Genomic DNA, 25225 nt, shown 5'->3' on the forward strand with positions numbered 1-25225 from the left:
CACCATAACTACTACCTTGCCCTCATTCAGGCTTTACTATCTCTAGTTTATTCATTGCAACTGACACCTAACTTGTCTCCCTTCCTCCAGTCTTTTCTAGCTTTTCTCTGTCTTTTACAATGCTGTCTCAGTTATACAGCTAAAAGGAAAATCTGAAAATTGCCGTTTTTCTCCTTAAAGTTTTATTAATGGCTCCCCATTTCTTTATAGGCAATGTCCAAGCCTCTCAGCATGGCATAAGACAACCTCTCTTGACTCTGGCCCCTATTCAGTCTAACTCCTAGCTTCATTTCTCACCATTTCCCATTTCACTTTTTTTTTTTAATTGCAACAATATCAAATTATTAATTCTTCACACAAACACAGCTACATACTCTCAGAAAAGCACTATGCTGCTTTCCTACCTCATGACTTCTGTTCCTATGCTTGTAATAGCGCGTTCAACATGTCTTCACCTGGCTGCCCTCTGGTTCAGCTCAGGCATGATCCTCTCCAGGAGACTTTCCTTGGAACCCCAGGTGAGGTTAAGGGCCCTTCCTCTAGGCTCCCATAGTACCCAGTGTGATTACCTTTGGTATCTCTTACTATATTATCTTGGCATTAATTGTCTATGCTTTATCTCCCCCTCTAGATTGCAAGCCTCTTGAGGTTTAGGGCCATATCATTCATTTTTGCTCCTCCAGTATCTAGCTATAGTAGGACCTTAATGAGTATTTATTTGAGCTAAATTAGAGGCTTTTTAATCTTAACATTTATGTGTAAACTTTGTTACATCTGTCTCCCCAGAAAATTAATTTTCATATAACTTTTTATATTTATATAAGAATCGGAAAATAAGAAAAAATAAGTACCTCTGAAAGGCCAAATGAAATGTCCGTGGAGTCAACTTTCTTTTCTCTATTCATATATAGGAGAGCTTTTCCAACTTAGTTTAGAATATATTCGCTTTTACTTGACACACGTGCCTAACAAACTTGGTTTGCTGGTTTTTATGACCCCTGTAACAAAAGAAGTACAGAAAGAAACTGATATACATAGGAAAAATGATTAACAACAGTAGAAGTGAAAATCAGAGACCTCACAAAGGAAAATAGAAAAGCTATAAAACAGCATATAAAAGCACTCCTGCAAATAGGTCTGGGACCATTTCATGTAAAAGTCAATAACCCTCCACCCTTTAAATAAGTATTATTGCGTTGCAACATATTATAGTAATTTAAGACTTTTATAATGAGCTAAGGCACCAAGAAAAAAATATTGCTATAACAATAATAGTAATAGTAGTCACAGCAGTAGCAGCTAACATTTTTCCATGCAGAACTATATACTAAGCAGTGTGCTAAGTACATCCCATGTATTAATTCATTTAATCCTTACAAGAATCTTCTGAGGCAGCTACTAGTATTATCCCTATTTATAGATAAAGAAGCTGAGGCAGGCTTCCCTGGTGGCGCAGTGGTTGAGAGCCCGCCTGCTGATGCAGGGGACACGGGTTCGTGCCCCAGTCTGGGAAGATCCCACATGCCGCGGAGCGGCTGGTCCCGTGAGCTATGGCCGCTGAGCCTGCGCGTCCGGAGCCTGTGCTCCGCGGCGGGAGAGGCTACAGCAGTGAGAGGCTCGCGTACCGCAAAAAAAAAAAAAAAAAAAAAAAAAGAAGCTGAGGCACAGAGTGTTAACTTGCCCAGCTGGTGAGCGGCAAAGCCAGGCTTTGAACCCAAGTTCTTTGACTTCAGAAAAGAAGTCAGACTTTTTTTAAAGAAAACGTTCTTTTTTAAGAAAAAAAATATGTTTATCATTTATTTTAGCCTGCGTCGGGTCTTAGCTGCCGCACGCGGGAACTTCGTTAAGGCATGCAGGATCTTTCATTGCGGCACACAGGCTCTTTGTTGCAGTACGCAGGCTTCTCTCTAGTTGTGGCGTGTGGGTTTTTCTCTTCTCTAGTTGTGGCACGCAGGCTCCAGAGCACGTGGGCTGTGTAGTTTGCGGCACGCAGGCTCTAGTTGAGGCGCATGAGCTCGGTAGTTGTGGCATGGGGGCTTAGTTGCCCCGAGGCATGTGGGATCTTAGTTCCCGACCAGGGATTGAACCTGAGTCCCCTGCATTGTAAGGCAGATTCTTTACCACTGGACCACCAGGGAAGTCCCAAGAAGCAGTATTCTTAATCACCATGCCCTACTACCTCAGAAAAATGTTACTGAGTTCATTGTAGTATCTTTTAGAAGAAAATTAAGCGGTTAATATATTGAAAATTTTGATGTATATAACAGGTTCTAGAAACAGTTTCATCCAGAAAAAAAAAATAGTTTAATGTTTAATGGAATAAACCCATTTATTATAAGCTTATGAAAGAAAAATGCTACTGAATTTTGGAAAGAGAAGATTGTGGTATTTTAATTTACCCACCTTTTTTGATTCAAGATCTGTATTTTCCCCTCTGGCATGAGAAAGCTGCACCAGGAATGTGGGCAGTTGTCTGTATAGCCACCAAAGTAGAGAGTGGGGGGTAGTAGGTGGGTAAATTAAAAGCTGTTCATAAGCTGTTCATAATCTTAATACTTAAGTATCATTTCTTGTCTCTGGTTGTTTTAGAACCTTACCAGAATCAGAGGAGATTCTTCTCTGGGGATTGATTCTGAAACTGCAGAACAAGAAGAGACAAAGAGCAGTCAGCCCACTGTCCCTTTGCTCTTTACTCAAGGCAATACCACCCAACATTTGTATATTACCCACCCTGTTTTTCAACCTCTGCCAAAGACGGGATTACTTTGAAATCTCAAGGACACCTCTCCCACTGCCACCAAAAGTGGCCTGGCTTTCGTGGTCACAGGGGCTCACCCAGAGAGCTTTGCCTGCAGCTCATTGACACACTGTCCACCCCTGACCCGGAAGCTGCTTAAATGGGGACAGAGGTTTGCTCACTCACTTCCCCACCTGTGATCTCCTTTCCTAGGATGGAAATAACAGGCCATCATGGCATCGGACATTACCCTGTCACCTTATTTGAAACCTTGTCAGTGGAAAGACTTTCTCTAGTAGATTTATTAAACAACTGGTGAGCAAAAATTTCTGAGCTGAAGGAGACTCCTCACAGGAAATTTTTAAGCTTTTCTTGTTTTTGTTCTTTGTTCAACATGTATAACTTTATTTATTCATTTAATAAATACTTATTAAAGACACAGATAAAGTACCTGCTGCCAAGGAGCTTCCATCCTAGTGAGGGAGACATACAATAAACAAGTACATAAGTAGCTACCGTAAATAAATAACTCTGAAAATAATTTCAGAGAGTGACGTGAACAATTAAAGGGAACAGAAATTGATAGTAGGTAGGGAGGTGGGGGAAGGGCACAGCTATTGTAGATAAGGAAGTCAGAAAAGATGCCTCTGAGGAGGTAGAATGTGAACAGAGCCCAGAATGTGCAGAGTGAGCTGTGCAAAGGAGGAGGAGAGCACTCCAAAGGGAATGCAACATGTTTAAAGTCCTAAGAGGAACATACTTGATGAACTAAAGAACAACAGGATGGCCAGTGTGACTCATGAGAGTGAGCAAAACATAAACTGGTACAAGGTGAGGTGAGAGGTAGACAGGGGCCAGGCCAGTTAGGGGGACAGTTGTTCTACAGTTTTGTCTAGTAAGTCCAATGTCTGGACTCCCTTAGAGGCAGTTTCTATTAATTTCTTGTTTTGCTGTTAATAGACTATACTTACTTCTTTGCATGCATAGTAATTTTTTTGCTGTTGATAACTGGATATCTTGAGCATTACATTGTGGTAACTCTGAAAAATCAGATTTTCTCCCCTCCCCAGAACTTGCTGTTGCTTGTTGTGGGTTGTAGTTTTTTAGTGACTTTTCTAAACTGTTTTTGTACAAATTATCTTTTTTTGTATTGAGTGCCCCCTGAAGTCCCTGTTCCATTAGCTTAGTGATCAGTTAGTGATTTGACAGAGATTTCCTTAAATGTCTGAAACTAAAATCAGTCTTCACTGATATACTCTGTGTAGGGAGTACTCCTTCAAGGCTTAGCCAGGCCATTTACGGCTCTGCCTTAGCTTTCACTTCCTGCTTGCACATGGCCCAGAAATCAGGCAGAAATGAAAGCTGAAGTTCTTCTCAAGTCTTTTCTAGATTCCCCTCATTACAGAGGAGCTTTTCAAAGCCTTTATCCCTCCATATTTATGCCTCTCCAATCTCTTCCTTCCGAGGCTTTTCAGTCTGCCTAGTCCTTGCCCCATCTGTTATCCCTTGCTGCCCCAGGTGGCTAAGGCTAATACATTTGCTTTTATTAAAAATAAATAAATAAATCTGATAAATATCACCTGGCTGGCCACTTTAGCCCAATCCCTCAGGTAGCTACTAGACAGGTCAAAACACACAACCACAATTTTTTGATTCAAGATCTATATTTTCCCCTCTGGCATGAGAAAGCCACACCAGGAATGTGGACAGTTGTCTTTATAGCCACCAAAGTAGAGACTGGGGGGGAGTAGGTGGGTAAATTAAAATACCACAATCTTCTCTTTCCAAAATTCCATAGCATCTTTCTTTATTAAGTATTTCCTTGGTTGTTGTAAGTTTTTTATTAGATTCCAGAATTCAAAAAAGTTGATTCTAACAGTTCTAGCCAGTTTAACCATTGCTATAGCGGAGGGATGGTGTTTTAGAGTTTTCTATTTCACTCTTCTCAGTGACATCTCTCCTCCAGTTCCTGATGAATATCTTTAAAAGATCATCCTGACTACTATGTAGAATAAAAGCATAAGCTCCAAGAGAACAAGGACCTTAATAGTTTGATGACCAATATTATCTAGCATCTAGAATCATGCATGGCATAAAGTCACTGCTCAGGAAACATTATTGAATGAGTGAGCTAAGGAATGAGGGAATGAATGTAGAAGGATATAGAGGAGCAAGAATAGAAGCAAGGAGGTGAGACTTATAGGAAAAATATACATAGATCTGACTGAGACTTAAAATAAACAAACATCATAATTTGCTAATACCATTTGTTTCCTACAAGACAAAATAAGTAATTGCTAGTGAACATTAGGGAGAGGAGTGTTAGGACTCCAGAGCAGTGGTTCTCCAGTAAGGGCAATTCCACCCCCTTACCCTCCAGGGACATTTGGCAATGTCTGAAGACACTTCTGGTTGTCAGAGGGGAGGGATATACTACCAGTATCTCCTGGTTAGAGGCCAGGGTTGCTGCTAAACGTCCTACAGTGTGCAGGACAACCCTTCACAACAAAGATTAGGAAAGGCTCTTGGAAGAAATAACAAAAATATCTCATTTAAAATCTGCCTGCAAGTGTCAGGTTGATAAATAGCAGTGTAATTTGTTATCTAAATTAATTAAATAAATTAAAAACATCACATAATCCAAAATTCATGTCATGTGTAACTTTGGACATAAGTTGAAAAACTAATTATTTGAAGTATCATTTCTAGATTGATATTTAAACATGGTTATGTTCTGATGTTTTGGGAACTTTTAACTACTAAATTTAATAAACTAACAAAGTCATATTCTGAAGTTCCAATTCAGAAAGATAACAGAAATAGCTAGAAAACAATTTGACCATTGTCCTGATCCCTATGCTTACTGACCTGTAGGCTACATGTGAAATGAGAATAAACAGAGGAAATGATTATTTCAACATTGAATTAAATAAATTGTACTAAGTAATCCCAAATGAAAGAGTGTAAAAATTTGCTTTCAACTGGAATGATGTTAAAGTGAATCAGATGTGAGAGTTATGGTACAACTATAAACGCTAAGTATTAATAGAGACAGTGAGGAAATGAAGGGGAAATATTTAGTAAGTGCAAAGCTCGTTGATATTTGGGGTGTTTTCTGAGTCCTATTTACTATTTATATCTCATCTAGTTCAAGATTTATTTTTGTTGATGATGTTTACCATTCTGGACTATGTCAAAGGCCCATTAAATCATTACTTTATAAAGTTATTTCTATTGAATGGAGTAGGCAGTTAGTATTTTAGACTTTCTTCAGTTAGATAGAGGTAGGCTAGGATCTTAAAATAATCACTCATAGCAGACTTGTAGAACTCTGAGGCCAGATTAACGGTGGTGTCCCAAGCATCCCAGTGCCTCTTGGATGAAGGCCAGGTGGCTGAAAACTTGGCCCTTGAAAGACTGAAGTGGTGAGAGGGAAAGGAAAGGATTTTGAAAAACTGGTCAAGAACATGACAGCCTCTGAGATCAAAGAAATGTTTTAGGTGGTATGTGCCCTGGAGTGTTAATGAATTCACTGCTTCTTATGCCTCCTACGTTTGTTTGCCAGAATCTGACATTGTCCTTCTTCAACAGAGCAAACTATGTACGCTCTTCTGGAATCCTAAGCCCTGGTTAATCTTGATTAAGCAGAAGTGAACCTTTATTTAATACTGACAAAATTTGTTTTTCCCTTAGGTTTAAGCTGATACTTAAATGTGGTACTCTCCCTTCTGAGAGCATAAAATAGCTATAGTTAGTGAGCATCTGCTGTGTACTGAATACTGTACTGGTACGCTTTAAATACATTAACTCGTTGGTGCTTTAGTACAACCCAGTGAAGTTAGTAGTATTTACCTCCATTTTCAAAAATGAAAATAGAGACTCAGAGAGTGTTGGTAACTTTCCTGGAGGCACACAAGACTCGAATGCATGTCTGTATGACTTTGTGGGCCATTTATAATTTCAACACTGAGTTATTGAGAACCTCCTGTCCTATATGTTAATTGCTTATTCATAAATGAATCTAATACTTTAATATCTTATTTATAAGCTGTGATTATACTTATAAATGCTTGAATTTCCATCATTAACAACATATATTGAACATCTCACTTGTAGAAAATACCATGCTGGATGCCGAAGACGATAAACAGTATGAATTGTGGCCCTTGCCTCAAATCGCTTATAACCTAGCTGCTTATAGAGCAGCTGTAGATTTCAGGACTTGGGGGAAATATGGTGAAAGTGTGATTAACCATGGGTCATCTTTTTTTTTTTTTTTTTTTGCGGTACGCGGGCCTCTCACTGTTGTGGCCTCTCCCGTTGTGGAGCACAGGCTCCAGACGCACAGGCTCAGCGGCCATGGCTCACGGGCCCAGCCGCTCCGCGGTATGTGGGATCTTCCCGGACCGGGGCACGAACCCGTGTCCCCTGCATCGGCAGGCGGACTCTCAACCACTGCGCCACCAGGGGAGTCCTACCATGGGTCATCTTAATACATGCATCCCTTTTGCTTCTTGGCAGTTCACTAATTCATTCACTCTAACTTTCCTAATGAAAAGCGCTCTGTCTTGATTAAGGTATTCCTATACTTAGGACATCTTTAATTAATATTTGTAGAAGATGAAAATAATAATAGTAAGGTCTTCATTTCTGACTACTTTAACATGCTTGTTTAAAGGTTTCTTCAGTACTTAATAGAGGAAGGAAAAATGGTTTTTGCATAAGAATATAGGGGTTTTGTATAATAGCAACCTGTTTTGATATTTAGTATTTAGAAAGATATAATGTATACTTATATTTTTGTAAGGTACCAAAATATGCCTTCTATTTATGAACTTATTTTTCTCTCTTAGTTTTTCTTTCACATGTCAACATGATTAGGCGAAGATGAACTTTTAAAATTATGTTAAAAGTTTATAATCAATAAAGGAAATAAAATGAAGCCGCAATTAGGGAAGATAGAAAAAAGATGGGTGTTCACAGGAAGAAAAAGGGACTCAACCAAAGATAGAAACAGAGAGAGAAATTAAAGAAGAAAGATGGTCTTTGGACCCTCCTAAGTATTCCATTGAACTAGAGCTGGTGGCTATAGTGTCATTAGGAATATTGACTTTCAGTGTGTGTGTCTAATCTGGTTTTGAACTTTTTTGTTTTTAGAAAGCAAAAAACTTTTAAGTTGGTAAAGAATCTTAACCATTGGAAGATTCTCATATGTCCAGTTTTCTTCACATCTCACAAATTTTTCTGTATTTGCCCTAGACATAATCTAGACATAGAACTCTACAGTTAGATGATATTTCAGAGACAATCTTAGCCCCTTTTAATGACAGTCAATTACTGAAGCTCAGGAGGTTTGATGACTTTGCTAAGGTTACCCGGCTGGTTTCTGATAAGCCCACAGTGGAATCCTGATCTCCCGACTAGAGACCAATAAATTTCTTGCTCCTTCTCTATTCATCATTAACTTACCCATCTACCCATTCATTCAGCAAAACTATATTCATTATCAACTATGTGGCGTCATAAAATGCATGCAAAGATGAATAAAACATATTTCCCGTCCTCTGGAGCAATCTGTCAAACAGCTAATGATAACACTAAACTGTGAAATTATAATGATGGAAATGTGAACAAAGTGCCATGAGAATGCAGAAGAATGAGCATTTAATTACGATTAAGAGATTTGGGATGTTTCTCTGAGACGTTACTTGTCCTTAGCAAGGTTTTGATAGACATTAAAGCAATTCATGGTACAGAATTACCAAGTTCAAAGCTACCAAAGTATGAAAGTGCATGATGAGTTCTGACGATGATGAATAATCTAGTGTGGCTGTACCACAGTAGGTACAGAGTCAGGTAGATATATCTCAGGTTGCCATCGTGAATGGTTAAGATCAGATCAAGGTTTTGAATTTCACTCTGTAGACACCTAGCCTATATTATAAGGCTAGAATGTGAATTCCAGAGATACAAAGAAAATGTTATATTCATTTTAATCTCTCCAGAGGCTACAGAGTAGGTTTTTAAACACTGATTAATCGTGTGAGTAGGAACTCAGCAAATACTTGGTGGATGGATGAATGGTCAGAGGAAAATCCTCGATAGATGTAGAGGTCTTTTTCATGGTCTCATCAACCTTTCTAGAAGATAACCTGAACCATTACGAAAGTTTGTTGGAGGGCAGAGAGTTTTGGTAAAGGGATACCAATTAGGACGCTCTTGCAGGACCATAGGTAATAGTTCATCAGAGCCTGAACTCAGCCCTGGCAGTAGGAAGGAAGCGAACAGTTGAAAAATGGTAGAGGTAGATTCTCTAGGACTGCATATATTCATTCCATAAACATTTAATGAGTGCCTTTTATATTCGGGGCAATAAGCTTGCCTCTGGGAATAGAGATAAATAAGGAATAGTTTTTGTACTCAGGTAATTTATTTCACTGGAAGAGAGAAAAACAAAAAATGATTGTATGATAAGAGAATGAAAACATCATTTGTTAAGTACTGACTTTGCATCAAGTGTTGTGCTAGGCATGTAACATACATCATCTTATTTAATTTTCACAACTTCATTGGTATTGTCCTCATTTTGCAGCTGTAGGAAAGTCTGTTCCTAATTTTTGCAGGGTCCAGGGCAGGAGTGCAATTGGAAGCCCACCTACTATAAGTCTAGATTTTTAGAAGTTATAAATCAGACTAATAAACTGATAAGTAAAGTCTACTTTGTTTTCTTGTCTTGTAAAATATACCTTTGTAACAGTCTGGAAGGCCAGTTTCAGATTCAGAATTCTTAGACTCCTCAGAAGTCCCTAGCTTGTGGTATCCCTCACCCGCTTCTTATCTATGACTCTACCCCACACCTGGACAGACTTCATGCATGTGGACCCACTAGCCTGCAGGTCCAAGCTCTGTTCACATCTTCCAGAAATAACCATCCTTTGCCCACCTCTCCATCCTGAGGATAACACCCATCAAGAAGGTAGCTCCACCTAAGAGGTTGTGCAGACCCTGGAAGCTGGCTAGGAGCCTTTGGGCTGGGAATTTCAGAGTCTTGGGTGTCTGGGTTGTGGTCTGAAAGGAGGGACATGAACTCTGGGTGAGGGGTATAGTCAGAGGAGGGCCAGAGCAGGGCCCTTACTCCAAGGCCCCCTGCCTGGTCTAAGAGCAGTACTGGATAAGGAAACAGGTTAAGTAAGCACCCTAAGTGTACACAGGTAGAAAGTGGAACCAGAATTGCTCAGGTCTGTCTAGGCTCACAGAGGTGAAAGGGTACCTCAACCAGTCAGGGCAAATCAGCTGATACAAGAGTACTGATTAATGAATGATTGGGGGTAGAGAGTCAGGGGCTGTCAGGGAGATCTTTCTAGGAGGAGTATTGTTTAAAATCTCGAAGGGGGCCTTCCTGGTGGCGCACTGGTTAAGAATCCACCTGCCAATGCAGGGGACACAGGTTCGAGCCCTGGCCCAGGAAGATCCCACATGCTGTGGAGCAACTAAGCCCATGCGCCACAACTACTGAGCCTGCACTCTAGAGACCGTGAGCCACAACTACCGAGCCCGTGTGCCACAACTACTGAAGCCCACGTGCCTAGAACCTGTGCTCTGCAACAAGAGAAGCCACTGCAATGAGAAGCCCGCGCACCTCAACGAAGAGTAGCCCCCGATCGCCACAACTAGAGAAAGCCTCGCGCAGCAATGAAGAACCAAAGCAGCCAAAAATAAACAAATTAAATAAATAAATTTATTTTTAAATAAATAAAATAAAATCTCACAGGGGTGGGGCTGGGACACAGCTAGAGGTGTAGGAGAGCATGGCCTACAGCCCTTGTCCTTAAGCCCCAGAGGCTGAAGGGTTGGCAATCAGTTTGGCAGGGTTAGAGTTGTGCTTGCGGGGTAGGGAAGAAAAATGAAGCTGCTGATTTTAGACTGTGGCTGAATCCTGAAGAGTTAAGCGTTCTTTATCTTAAAGGGACAGGAAAGGAGCACAATCACATTTAGGTATAAGGGCTGAGGGAGGACTAGAAAGCAAAGATGACTCAACGCTTTCTTCCGTGAAGCCTAGGGAGGGAAGGAGTTGTTTACAGAGCTAGGTAGTCCAGAAGGAGGCGCAGGAAACTGGGTTTTTACTGTTTGAATTACAGGTTAATAATGAGAATACTGGTGGAAGGAGAGAGAAAACAAGTATGACAGAGTCTTGGAAAGTAGCTACATTTAAGGAGTGTACGGAAGAGAGAACTAGTCCAAAAGACAACAAAACAAAAACAACAGCTGAGCAGCAGAAGTTTCTGAGGCAGGGAGCCTGATCTGCACAGCGTCATCAGTGCCTGGTGGGCTCAAGTTTGAGAAGGAACGTTCAGTTGCTAGGGGGCCAGGACACACACAGAGGGGAGATGCCTGGATTCAGCCATCAGGAGTTGGGGCGAGAGGGGTGGAAACCAGTTTAAGGAATTGGGGATATATATAATGTGGAAATAAAGGAAGTTACTTTGAATAGTTTTTTACAAGTTAAGCTTGGCTTCAAGGAAAGGAGAGAGATTAGAGATTTGTTTGATGGGAAAGTAAGGTTCAGGGAAGAAAATGGACAAGTCCCCCTCCTCCTCTTCTTTGGTGTCATTATTATTAGCAAGGGTATTTGTAATATCTTTGGCTGAAAGGTTGCAGTGAAACAGGAGAGACTGGAGAGAGGAGTACTTTGATAGGACCTACCCACACCTTGCCTCTGCTCCTCCAGTAGCAGAGGTGAGAGCCGATGCCACCACTCTTCGCCTTCAGGCCACTGACCTCAGGAAGCTTATCCTGGTTCACAGCAATCGCCATGCGAAGCCCTGCTTCCGGTCACCTCTTACCAGGTGACTCTCGTCTACTTAGCTTCAGTGGCTCTTTTATCAGTAAGACCTCCTCCCTCCCCCAGCCTTTTCCTCTCTCTCCCCCTTCCCTCCATTATTTCTCTTTGTGGCACTTATCACTGTCTGACATACATTCACTTATTTTATCATGACTTTCCTGTTCCTAATAAAAAGTAGGCTCCAGACCTCAGAGCAGTGTCTGGCACATAGTAGAGGCTCAATTCCTATTTGTTGAATGATGCACACAAAAGGGTGAGGAGGAGAATTGATGGGGCAGGATTCCAAAGCAGAGGTTGGCAAACTTTTCTGTAAAGGGCCAGATAGTAAATATTTTAAATTTTGCTGGCCACAAACAGTCTCTGCCACATATTCCTCTTTGTTGTTTTTTAAAATAATCTTTCAAAAATGTAAAATCCATTCTTAGCTCACAGGCCAAACATAGACAAGCCACAGATCTGACCATAGCTTCTGTGAGAGAAAGTGAGGGAAACAGGATTAAGAACACAGATGAAGATGGTAGCTCTGAAAAAGAAAAAGGAAGAAGCATCTTCCTCCAAAGACCTCCCTAAAGGGAAGTGAGAAAACAGATGAAATGTGTGAAGAACGTTTGAGGTAAAGAACAGACAAGTGAGAATTCATGTCAGTGGCATCAGCCTCCCAGAGAGGAGGGAAGTGAGTTCTGCAGTTGAGTGTGCAGCACTTGAAGAGCAGGAAGGCTCTGAAAGAACAGGGTGGCTCATCAAACAGAGATAAACAGGGAAAATGATAAACAGCACAGAATTCAGACACAGTTGGACATCATGATCTGTGGTGTGTTCTAGAAGACTAGGGAAAAATGGGAAAAGGTAGATCCTGAGAATTACAGCCTGTGAAATTTAAGAGTGATGCAGCACAAAATTCTAAAGGTGGTTGATCTGGCATACTAGTTCAGAATAATGTTGGATTTTCCTCATACTTTTTCTGATAAAATTACTTCTAGAATCATCAAAGAAATATGAACTAATTTGTGAATAATAATATCAATAATTAACTTTTATTGAGTCTAAACTATTTATTTATTAATGGCTGAGCTACAGTCATTATCTCATTTAATCATTTATGTAGTTCTAGCATTGTCTCTGATTTACGAGATGAGGAAACTGAAGCTTAGGGGATTAAGGAACTTACCTAAAGACACACAAAGTTCTTAAACAACAGAGCTAGATGAACCCAACCAAGTCTGTCTGATATCTGGTCTGTGTTCTTAACTTACCACAATAGGGTGCTGATCAATGAATTACTATCAGTATGGAAGGAGGTCTCTAGTGACAAGTCCTGTCCTCACTCTGTCTTTTTTTTTTTTTTTCTGCGGTTCACGGGCCTCTCACTGTTGTGGCCTCTACCGTTGCGGAGCACAGGCTCCGGACGCGCAGCCTCAGCAGCCATGGCTCACAGGGCCCAGCCGCTCTGCAGCGTGTGGGATCCTCCCAGACCGGGGCACGAACCCGTGTCCCCTGCATCGGCAGGCGGGCTCTTAACCACTGCGCCACCAGGGAAACCCCGTCACTCTGTCTTGTTCAACATTTTTATAGCGCTCTGGATGAGGACATAGATAGTGCATTTATCAAACTTTCCAGCAATGTGGACCCAGGAAGAAGAGGGAATACATTAGATAACAGGATGAGAATCCAGGATTATCTCAAATTGGAACGGTTCACCAAAGAGGAAATGTAACAGAGATAAGAATACAGTTCTTTACTTAGGTCAGAAACAACTGCACAAGTGCACTGTGCTTTAGCTGTGGGGTGTGTAGGGAGGAAAAATGCTTAAAAGCTTTCATCACCTCACTTTAAGGACTGTCGTAAACTACAGCTTGTCCAGAGAATAGAATAGAGAAGGTATTCAGTCTGAGGAACTGTTAAAGAAACTCATAAAGTCTCAGAGCCAAAAAAAAAAAAAAACCAAAAAACAAAACAAAACAAAAAACCCAACCTGCTGGTGATGGGGGCGGGGGAGAGAACAGCGTCCTCCAGTATTTCTGAAAGTTTTCACAGAAGATAAATTAGGTGTGTTCCATGTGACCCTTGTGGTCAGAACTAGGAAACATAAGTGGGGATTACAAGGAAAGATAAATTAGGTGTGTTCCATGTGACCCTTGTGGTCAGAACTAGGAAACATAAGTGGGGATTACAAGGAACCAGAGTCTCACTCCGTATGAGAAATAACTCCCCGCAAATTAAACCTGTTCAAGATTGTAATTGGTTTCATTGTGAATGAATGTGCTCCCTATTGCTGGATGTTTTAGACTGAGACTGAACTATCATTTGTTAGAACTTACCCTAGGTGACCTCTGAAGGCTCTGCCAACACTAAGTTTTTGCCTCTGAACATGTCAGATGAATGAAGCGTTTCTGTGCTATTTTTCAAAAAAGTAAACTCATCTTTCTTTTGTGTTTGCAACCTGATTTAGTACTGTGTTAGATCTATGGTGGTGTTTATATTACAGAGCTTCCATTTTGAACCTAAGCTGTACGAGTTCTAATTTTTCACTTAGACTGTGACAAGATGTTTAGCATACCAAGTTAGGCTTCAAGTATGTTCTTCTAAATGGATGTGCACTTTACTTGTGTATAATTCTTGCCAAAGATTACACTGAATTTGTACCATATTCCTGCCAATATTTTTTCTAAACCGCATCCTGTGATGTAATTTGTGGTAAGTTTATAAGGGAATGCATCTATATAAGAGGTGCCTTGAAATGCTCACTTATTTTTTAACAGATTGGACTCCAGTATATAGGATGAGGTTGCTTCAAGAAGGACTTAATCTATTGACTTCCTGAGACCGTTATAGTTAGTTCTTAAACTTAGTTCTGTGATCTGCCTTGTTCTGTTTTTTGTAACACATATTCACAGTCTCAATTTTCAACTTTATCAATAGAAAGTTAACTGGATATATATTGAAAACCTCTAGATTGCTTTTCTAAAGGTATTAAAAAGCCTATCGTTTTGTTGGTGACCCATCACTAAGTCTTTCTGACATGCATGAACAAAGTTGAAGCAAAAATAGGAAACCTCACTATTTTTGGCTTTAATCCTCTAAAGTTTACCTAATAATTCAGTGGGTATACTAATTGAAAAGAAATACTTTTTTATTTTTTTAGGTGTAATCCCTTTTCATGGATTTTCAATGTATGGTAAGTTGGGCTTTAAAATATTCACTGTTTTTATTACACTTTGGAAAATTAAACATGAAAATCACACTTTATATTACATCAACCACACACTTAACCATGTTATTGTGAACATTTTTAAACATTGGATTTGATATCTGTTTATATGTCCAATTAAAAGTTTTTTCAAATAAAGGGTCATCATAATTGCTCAGATGGCGATTGCTTGTCAAATTAGAATTGAACATACCAGGAAAATGGTTCTGTGGTTTTCCATTTTCTAATTCAATGGAACTTAGAGCCACACATTGATATTTAGTTCTAATAGATGTAAAATGAGATTGCTTAAATTCCTAAACTAATTCTCATAAGTCTTTAAAAAAAAATAATAGTTCAGAAAGAATGCAAAGGGAGGGACAACACTGAGTGTGAGTTCATAATTTCTCCAGACTGGCTGGTGTGCACAGCAACAATTACATTGAAGCATCCAGTCATCCTGAGGCACACGTGACAAACGCATGTGCAGGTTTGAGAGCCCTGAGCACCTTTGTGTCCTCACGTATCATTGAATGAGGAATGCAGGAAGCGTAACAAAGATTAGCAGGAGGAAGAATGCTCTATGCCTTAAGTGCCACTTAATTTTTAAATTTTCATGCATTACATATTAGCTTGTTGAAGATTGTTGTCCCAACTATTCCTACTCCCCAACCTTTAGACTAAACAGAAATATACAGTAATGTTTACTTTTGTAAAAAGAATCAGCGATAAATTAACACTTTTCTTTGTAAAAAACCCCTCAAGTGTTCCGCATCAGACAGTCATCGTGAATGACATAATATAAAACCTTTAAAACCAGCATACAATGAAAAGGATTTAAAGTGCCTAGGAATTCTGCATTATGCTGCCCTTGGCTTTATTCTCTTGAGCAACAAAAATTTCATAATGTAACACATAATGTTATAGTGAGGTTCCAGCATATTTCTCTTTTATAAATATGTGAGGAATTTAAAATAGAAAACCTAAAAAGGTTAAGAATATAAATTTTTACCTTTAATAATAAAAAATGTTAGCCCTTTTATTCTTTTATTTTGATAATTCCAACTGCAAGCATTTTTCAAGTAATTAGTTTTTAAAAGATGTACTTGAGCGATTTGGAGAACAGTTAATAACGTCAGGAAAGTTTAAATCTTCTAACAACTCTCAGGGTACAAAATACATCTTTGACTCCTGCCTATTCACATTTCTGGTTGTTTTAATAGGTTAAAGTTTATACACCCAAAGGGGAAAAGTTCGCTAAGGAAATAGGTGATGCAAAATGTTTAATATACAGTTTATACTATTTTAGAAAAATATGTTAAGCATCCACAAATACTTTAGAGCAGCGACCACTTATTTAGAACCAGTATACTAGCATAATTGCAACTTATCCCCAGGATCTCTACATAGTACTAGGCCATTTTAGTTTTAGTTACTGTATTTCTTTAAAATTATAATACTTTCCTCTTTTAAAAATTTATTCAAAACTTTTCTCTAATTTAAACTGGCCTTATCCTTTCCCACATATGTAGATTAATGAAGTTTTTATTGTAGGTATAGTATATTATGATTTCATAAATAAATTCCTATAGTGCAGTATTTAATTGGTTAAAAAGATGATGAGCTCATTCATTTTTATGGAAGAACCAAATAGGGAAAGATGCTTAAAATGGAAAATAAAGTCATGTAGAAGATTTTTTACATATTATATGTAATGGACTAAAACTTTTCCATTTCATAGCTATATAAGGGAATTCAACATCACCAATTGTGGCATCTTGAATAATAACTGATTATAACGTTTTCTATATTATATATGTTTATAGAAAAGTGCTGATTTTAAAATTCTCTTTCATTCCTTCACTGGAAATGATCATTAATGATTACTGAATCTTTAAAACCTTTAGATTCAAATTACAAGTTTTTAAATAGCAATAACTTAAGAAGTTGGAGGGGAAAATATACATCATCACAAAAAGTAAATGAATTCCAAACCTTCATTTTGAATTTGTAATAATACCATGTATTTGTGCCACATTGCTTTTTCTTAGGTTGTTGCAATTAGAATGAGAGTTATTCTTTTTAAATGTATAGAATACCTCAGTTGGGGCTATTTAAATAAGTAGGAATTTATTTTGATAGTAAAATAATTTTTTAAAATTAGTTTTGAAGTGAAAGGACATGGCTGTTAGTTTTTAAACATATATATATATATATATATATATATATATATATATATATAAAACATAAAGGTCTTTTCCTATAGATATATATAGAAGGAGGGGTTTTTTTGGATGTATTTAGATATTTACCACCCTAAAATTGATTTGTCTCTCTTTTGCCCTTCAGAAAAGTGAAATTTCTCAGTTGCAATGCTAGTTTTTGATAATTTATTCATCAGTAGTACTGTGCACCGCCATTTATCCCAGATAATCGAATTTTTGTTTTGTCAGAATTTAAAATTTTTTATCATTTTTTCCTTTCACGTTGTCAAAAGGAAGTGAGCTGAGTTGGCTCACTGGTTTCCCTGCTTACTTAATGCCTACTGCCCTCAGGGCATCACGGACATTATAGAGCCCAAGACCTTCTTACCTGTCTGATCTATATCATAGATGAAATTACCCAATAAGTAAGTCACTTTTATTAAATTAATATTTAGGTAATGCAGTTTTATATATCTGCATTATAGTGTATTTATGCTGCCTAAAATTCTTGAGTGTTGAAAAGATGAAAAGCATGACCACGTTCGCAAGTGCAGAATAATCAGACTGTCAGGTCAGCATCTGATTTTAAAATCTGACTTTCTGACAGTCAGCCATGAGCTGTCTGGTTGAGTTGACCCACCTGTGCTTAACTGCCATGAACTGGGTACAAAAGAAAACTTAATTCAAATTCATTAGAGAAATAAATTCTTAGAGTTGTTTTATTTTAAGCCTATGAAAACTGTCTAGATACATATTGAGATATGCCAATATAGACCAATAGCCTAAACTGTTAATCAAAATTTTAATTTTCAAATTCAGTTAGTTGCAGACCATCGTTCTAAAAGCTAGTCGTAAATCATCTTATATTTTACTTACCTGACTTCAAAAATTAAAAATTTCAAAAGATCCTTTGTGGGACAAAGTAAAAATGAATTGCCTGATTGTCACTTTCTTATTATTTCAATTGAAAAAAAGAGACTTGACTTTATGTAGTTTTTAAAAGTTACTTTGAATTTTCAATATCCCTATATAGTTCCATTGTGTCATTCTTATTCTACTGTTGAGATTATAATATTTTATAATTTACTCCCTTCTTTTTAATTTTTAATGACTCAGTTTTTTATGTGTGCATATATTCCCTTTTCAACATGAAAAAAGAATATATATGTGATTCTAAACTTGTCTATGAATGAATATTATTACTAGAAAATATTTATTCTTTCATGTTTTGTGAACTTATTTTTTTAATTTTAGTAGTTCTGCAATATTATTAATTAACTTTTTTGTTCTTTCAGTTGCACCACTTTGTTTTCTGTACCATGAACCTTCCAAATTGTATCAGATATTCCGTGAGATGTATGTGCGTTTTTTCTTCAGACTTCATTCCATCTCTTCTCATCCTTCTGTAAGTTCATAAAAAAAAGAAAAAATGGATCAAAGCAGACTCTAATCTGTTTTTCCTTTCCTTAAGAAAAACAAATGTTAATTTGTGAGGTCAAGCAACACTTTTCTATAGAATAAATGAAAGAGAAGAAGAAATTGATATTTAAATAGTTTTAGTAATAATTAGAGAGGAAAAAGCCTTTTATCAATTGCATTTAAATTATCTTTTATATGTTGAAAGAAAAAACATAGCAATGTCTGTATTGTTTTCTTTGACAAAGGTGGCTAACTTCTTTGAATGCTGGTTTCCTCCTCTCTGAAACTCATTTCAGAGTTAATAATGAGTTTCTGTGGTGCTGTAGAGCAGTGTACAAAGCACCTGGGTAGCACTTGGCTCGTGGCAGATGTTCAGTAAATAGATGGCTGCTGTTTTTATTGTTGTCGTTACGATTATCATCATCATCATCATCATCTTTTCTTTGTTAATGAAAAATAAACATTTATTTGTCCCTTATTTTTCAATTTGGCTAATTATCAGTTATCAAACTAGATATCTCCTTTGTGTTTATTCAATAGATGGCTCCTTGGCCTTAACATGAAATTCAAAGAGAAGCATACTGGGAGTTGAGTATTTGTATCTGTTTTATTTTGTCCAGTCCTTTATCATATCTTCCTTCCCCCACCCCCACCCTCCTTAGCCTGAGTAAAAGCAGTGTTTATTTTATTTCAGTTATACTTTTTCTGTCTTTGAGCCTGCTTTGGTCTGCTTGTGGGTAACTTGACTGACTCTCCAGAAAAAAAACATTAAAAATTGGAATGTGTCAGGGCTACCAAGTTTCTCAAAAGAGGAGGCTGTCACCGCTACTCAACTAAATAGCAGTTCATTATCCTCCCCCCGCCATTCCTGTGTATTCCTATTCCACCTTCCTCTGTCTCCACTGTTGCTCTCATACATTGCTAGTGAAAGCAGGCAAGTAACAGAAATCTAGGATGTCACAGATGAACAAATGAAGTACCACCAATTATCTTGGGTTTCTTCTCTCTGAGACAACTTGATTTAATGCCTATATTGCATGAATATTTAATCTAGAATAACCAAAAATATATTAATAATTCTTTTTTCTTATAACTCATCCTTAGCCTCAGATTTCTTACTCACATATTCTGTACCATTTTACGCTTCAGAGTTTCAAAAAAATGTTTTTAACTGGCTGCCCAGTAGATACCCGTGATGTTTTCCCTGTGCAGACCACTGAAGCTTGCCACTGAGCAACTCTGGATGTGCCTTCTCTATATCCGTGCTGACCCTAAGGTGTCCTTTTTCAGCTGATTGATTGGGACAGCCCTGCCTCTGCCCTTTCTTTATTCAGTGAAATAAAGACTTAACAGGCAGTCATCTCCTTTTCTGGCTTGCAGCCAGACTTAACTATTTGGAACCATGACAGCCTTATTTCTTTAGAAATTCAAAAAGAGGATTAAAACTTCCTTACAAAGATCAACGCTGAGGAATGCTGAGCTGCAAGAAAGACTTTATTCAGAGTTGTCAAGTAATAAATGCACTTGAAAAACCATCTACTTTGTGCTCTACAGATAATGCCCTTTTAAAAAAGTGGATTTCAGTTTTTAAAAAAGTTATCCTTATACTAAGTAATCAAACATTCTTGTTTGATAACTTCCTGATGCAAATTTCAAACAGTTAGTCTTTCTCTGGGGATGGATTTCAATGAAAGAGTTAAAAAAGCAGGAAATATTCTCCCTGATGGGTGAGACAGCTGGAAGGGAAGGGACATTTGGAGGAGAAAGTGAAGGGTGTGGCTGTAGCACCAGAGAAATACCTGGAAACTGGAATGCATCCAGAAAAAACTAATTTTGCTGGGCCTACGTGATACTATATGACTTACAGAGAAGCAGGTTTTTCTATAAAATGACGTTTTCCTTGAATTCCTAACATTACTACATGCCAGGTTACGTGGGGAGCCTATCGTTGTTAAAAAGGAAAAAATATTTATATTGATAATCTTTTTCTCATTTCCATTTGAATAATTTAATGGCAGAGTTCATTTTTAAATACTAAATTATGCATTTCTCTTGTGATTTATTATTGTATCCAGGGTATCGTGTCACTCTGTCTGCTGTTTGAAACTCTTCTTCAAACTTATCTCCCCCAACTCTTTTATCATCTACGAGAAATTGGGGCTCAACCGTGAGTATTTTTCTCTCCTAATTGAAGAATAAATTGATATCAGAAGGCTCTTTTTCATCATCAAAGATACAGTAATTTTTCAGAGACATTAGACTAACAGTCTCCCCAATAAAACAATAATTATCAAGTAGTAAATTATAACTCAACATTGTGACAGAAATTCTTGAGAGACTTACCAAAATCCTAATAAATTCTTATTTGCTTGGATTTTTGTGCTTGGTACAAGAATCACTAAAAGAACTAATTTCTATTCATAATGAAAGGTATTGGCCAAACTGAGGCAAAAATTTGTGGAAACAAATACTACCTGAGAAATGTGATAATACTAAAATTAAGTCAGTTTAGGCCAAATTTATCAGAAAACAACTTATGAAAGACAGAAAAGTTAAAGTTTGCTGGCTTTCATTAAAGGAATCTAGATCGATTATTTACCAATGGTTGTACACTGTGATTTTTTTCTTCCAAAAGCTTGAATTTTTGTTCATTTATCTCAGTATGAGTTATCAATGAATATGTAGGGTACCTGTGGACCTCATTATTATTGGTTCTCTTTTCTCTTTTTTAATTAACAGTGTCTTAAGGCAACAGAAATTTCCAAATGATTTATCAGTGTTTTGTTACTGTCTTCGTTTCTGTGTAACCATTTTCTCCTATATAAGGGCATATTTGAAAGGAACATTAACTCTTTGAGACCACAAAAGTAGTTAATGGGAAATAGAATCCATAGCCGATGGATGAGTGGGTGGATGGGTTTAAGAGACAGACCCAGATTCAAATTCTATCTCTACTAAACTATAAAATCCTGATAAAATTATTTAATTTACCTAAGCCTCAATTTCTTTCTTTAAGTCAAGATAATTTAATTTATTCATCTTTAAAATCAAGGGAATTCCTACCTCATAGAGTTGTTTAAAGATTGAATATGTATATGTTTATATATTGATATATATGTATATATACATATATATCTCCATATATATATATACACATATATACATCTATATCTCCATTCTAAAATCACCATCGAATTTCAGACATTTTAGATCTTAGAAATGCCATTTATAAAACAACACCTCATATCATCCGTTGATAACACCTAGGTGACACTCTTTCTTTTGTAGACATTAAAAAACAGGATTTTATTAATAATTAATATTATAAAACAAGAATATGGCAGAAATATTTTATATTACATACAAGTCATTTTTTCTTGTGGTAAACTGACCTCTATTTTACTACTGTGAAATGAATATTTGAATATAACTATGCTTTTCCTTACTAGAGTGAAGACATTTAGTTTATTGCTAGAAGCTAAAATCCTGGCTTTTTTCTAGTCTATTTATACACTTTAATCATTAAAAGGAACAAATTTATTTCAGTGAATTATGATAAACATTAAAATTCTGATGCAAGAGAAAATATAAAAATTTAATTATCAGGCTAGAAATCAATTATTAAAAGGCTTTCATGAATTAAAACTAATGCTATTGGAAGGTTTTTAATTTAGAATTTAATTTTTTTACTAGATATAGGACTCTTCAGGATATCTCCTTCTGAGTACTTAGTGCATTTTATCTGTTATCATATTTATGGACATAAATTATTCATAATATTCCATAATAATTCTTAATTAGCCTTTCAATATCTATAGAATCAGAGTGACATTACCGCTCTCATTCCTGAGATTGATATTTGTATCTTGTTTCTCTTTCTTGATTATTCTGGCCAGAGGTTTATTAATTTTATTCTTCTTTGAAAGAATCAGTTTTTGGTTTCATTGATTTTGTTTTTCTATTTTTGGTTTCATTGAGTTATGCTCTTTTTTTTTTTTTTTTTTTTTTTTGCTGTACGCGGGCCTCTCACTGTTGTGGCCTCTCCCGTTGCGGAGCACAGGCTCTGGACGTGCAGGCTCAGCGGCCATGGCTCACGGGCCCAGCCGCTCCACAGCATGTGGGATCTTCCCGGACCGGGGCACAAACCCATGTCCCCTGCATCAGCAGGCGGACTCTCAACCACTGCGCCACCAGGGAAGCCCTATGCTCTTTTATTTGTTATTTCCTTCTGTATACTTGCTTTAGTTTTGTTTTGGTCTTGTCTTTCTACTTGTTTAAGGTGAAATTTAGATAATTAATTTGAGACATTTCTTCTTTTCTAATGGAAGCAATAATGTTATAAATTGCCCTCAAAGCACTGCTTTACCTCCACTCAACAAATTTTGATGTGTTATGTTTTCACTTTCATTCAATTCAAAATGTTTCTTAATTTCTCTTGTGACTTCCTCTTTGACCATAGTTTATATAAAACTGCATTGTTTAATTTCTAAATATTTGGAAAGATATTATGTCTTTCTGTTATTATTTCTATTGTAATTCTGTTACAGTTAGACAATGTGCTTCATAAGATTTTAGTTCTTTTAAATGTGTTGCAGTTTGTTTTATGACCCAGAATATGATCTATCTTGATGAATCTTCCATGTACACTTGAAAAGAATTTGTATGCTGCTAGTGTTGAGCAGAATGTTCCGTAAGTGGTAATCAAGTCAAGCTTGTTGATAATGTTCAAGACTTCTATACACTTGTTAATTTTCTTCTACTTTTTCTATTGATTATTGAGAAAGAAGTGTTAGAGCCTCCAATTATAATTGTGAATTTGTCTTTTTATTTCTGCATTGCTATATATATTTTTACTTCATGTATTTGACTCTGTTTTTAGGAGAATTGATCTTTTTATCATTATGTAATGTCTTTTCCTAGCAATAAATCTACTATGTCTGATATAGCCATTCCAGCTTTCTTTTTATTACAATTTGTATAGTGTATTCTTTTCTGTCTTTTTACTTTTAACGTATTGATTATCAGTGTCTTTACTTTTCAGGTGGCTTTCTTGTCAAAAGTATACTTGGGTCTTTCAGTGTGGCAGTTTGTCTTTTAATTGGTGTGTTTATTCCATTTACATTTAATGTAATTGATATTATTGGATTAAAATAATATCAATTGATATTATTTACTATCTTGATAGACATTTTTTTGTTTGTCCCATGTGCTCTTTATTCTTTTTGTCCTCTTTTCCTGCCTACTTTTTTTTTTTTTAATATTTATTTATTTATTTTTGGCCAAATCGGGTCTTAGTTGTGGCACACGGGATCTTTCATTGCAGCATGCAGGCTTCTCTCTAGTTGTGGTGCAAGGATTTAGTTGCCCCACAGCATGTGGGATCTTAGTTCCCCGTCCAGGGATCAAACCCATGTCCCCTGCATTGAAAGGCGGATTCTCAACTACTGGACCACCAAGGAAGTCCCTCCTGCCTACTTTTGTTTGTTTGTTTGTTTGTTTTTAATTTATTTATTATTTATTTATTTATTGTCTTTATTTTTGTCTGCATTGGGTCTTAGTTGCGGCACACAGGATCTTTGTCAAGGCATACAGGATATTTCGTTGCAGCATGCGGGCTTCTCTCTAGTCATGGCATGCAGGTTTTCTCTTCTCTAGTTGTGGCGCGCAGGCTCCAGGGCAGGTGGGCTCTGTAGTTGTGGCATGCAGGTTCCAGAGCGTGTGGGCTCTGTAGTTTGTGGCACGCAGGCTCTAGTTGAGGCGCATGAGCTCAGTAGTTGTAGCACGTGGACTTAGTTGCCCCACAGCATGTGGGATATTAGTTCCTTGACCGGGGATCGAACCTATGTCCCCTGCATTGTAAGGTGGATTCTTTACCACTGGACCACCAGGGAAGTTCCCCTCCTGCCTACTTTTGAATTGAATAATTTTTTACTCCATTTTATCTCCAGTATTGGATTATTATTTATACCTTTCTAAAAATATATTTTGATAAGTGTCTGTCTTAGTTCAGTCTGCTATAACAAATTTCCATAAACTGTATGGCTTTTAACAACAGAAATTTATTTCTCACAGTTTTGGAGACTGGAAGTCTAAGATCAGGTTGCTAGCATGGTTGAGTTCCAGAGGACCTTCTTCTAAATTGCAAACTGCTTCTCATTGTATCCTCACATGATGGAGAGCAGAGAAGAAAAAGAAGCTCTCACATGACTCTTACGAAGGCACTAATCCCAAACATGAGGACCTACCTTCATAACTTTATCTAATGCTAATTAACTTCCAAAGGCCACACACCTCTTTCCTAATACCATCACATTGGGGGGTAATTTCAATATATGAATTTGGGGGTGGGAGTGGGGACACAAGCATTCAGTCTATAACAGTGCCCTAGGATTTACAATATACATCTTTAATTTATCCCTTCTACTTTCAAATAAACTCCAGGCCTGGAGGGTTTCATGGGCAAATTCTACAAAACATGTCAGGAAGAAATAATATCAATTATTGTTTTTCTGTGGCTGCTGTCAAGATCGTTGTCTTTAGATCTTAGCAGTTTGATTATGATGTATCTGGACATGGATTTCTTGGGTTTATCCTGTTTAGGGTTTGCTTAACATCTTAATTTGAGGCTTATTTCTTTTGCCAAATTTAGGAAGTTTTCAACCATTATTTCTTCAAATATTTTTTTCTGCACCACACTCATTATCCTTTTCTTCTGGGACACAAATATTAAAACTTTTAGTCTTATCTCACAGCTTCCTGAAGCTCTGTTCATTTTGTTTTCAATCCTTTTTACTCTGTAGTTCAGATTGGACACTTCTATTGATTTATATTTAAAT

General features: G+C 37.2%; 1 protein-coding gene across 6 annotated transcripts in view; it reads left to right on the forward strand.

Annotated features, from left to right (window-relative positions):
• TBC1D19 (TBC1 domain family member 19) overlaps nucleotides 1–25225 on the forward strand; it is a 197611-nt gene that overhangs the window by 121990 nt on the left and 50396 nt on the right. For all 6 annotated transcript variants that reach the window (XM_073805135.1, XM_033856908.2, XM_019928045.3 and 3 more), the window contains 3 exons: nucleotides 14722–14754; nucleotides 18266–18375; nucleotides 20465–20556. In XM_073805135.1, coding sequence (XP_073661236.1) covers nucleotides 14722–14754; nucleotides 18266–18375; nucleotides 20465–20556 — 235 coding nt within the window. The remainder of the gene's footprint in view (nucleotides 1–14721; nucleotides 14755–18265; nucleotides 18376–20464; nucleotides 20557–25225) is intronic.

The sequence above is a fragment of the Tursiops truncatus genome, chromosome 5, assembly GCF_011762595.2.
Source record: "Tursiops truncatus isolate mTurTru1 chromosome 5, mTurTru1.mat.Y, whole genome shotgun sequence".
NCBI lineage: Eukaryota > Metazoa > Chordata > Mammalia > Artiodactyla > Delphinidae > Tursiops > Tursiops truncatus.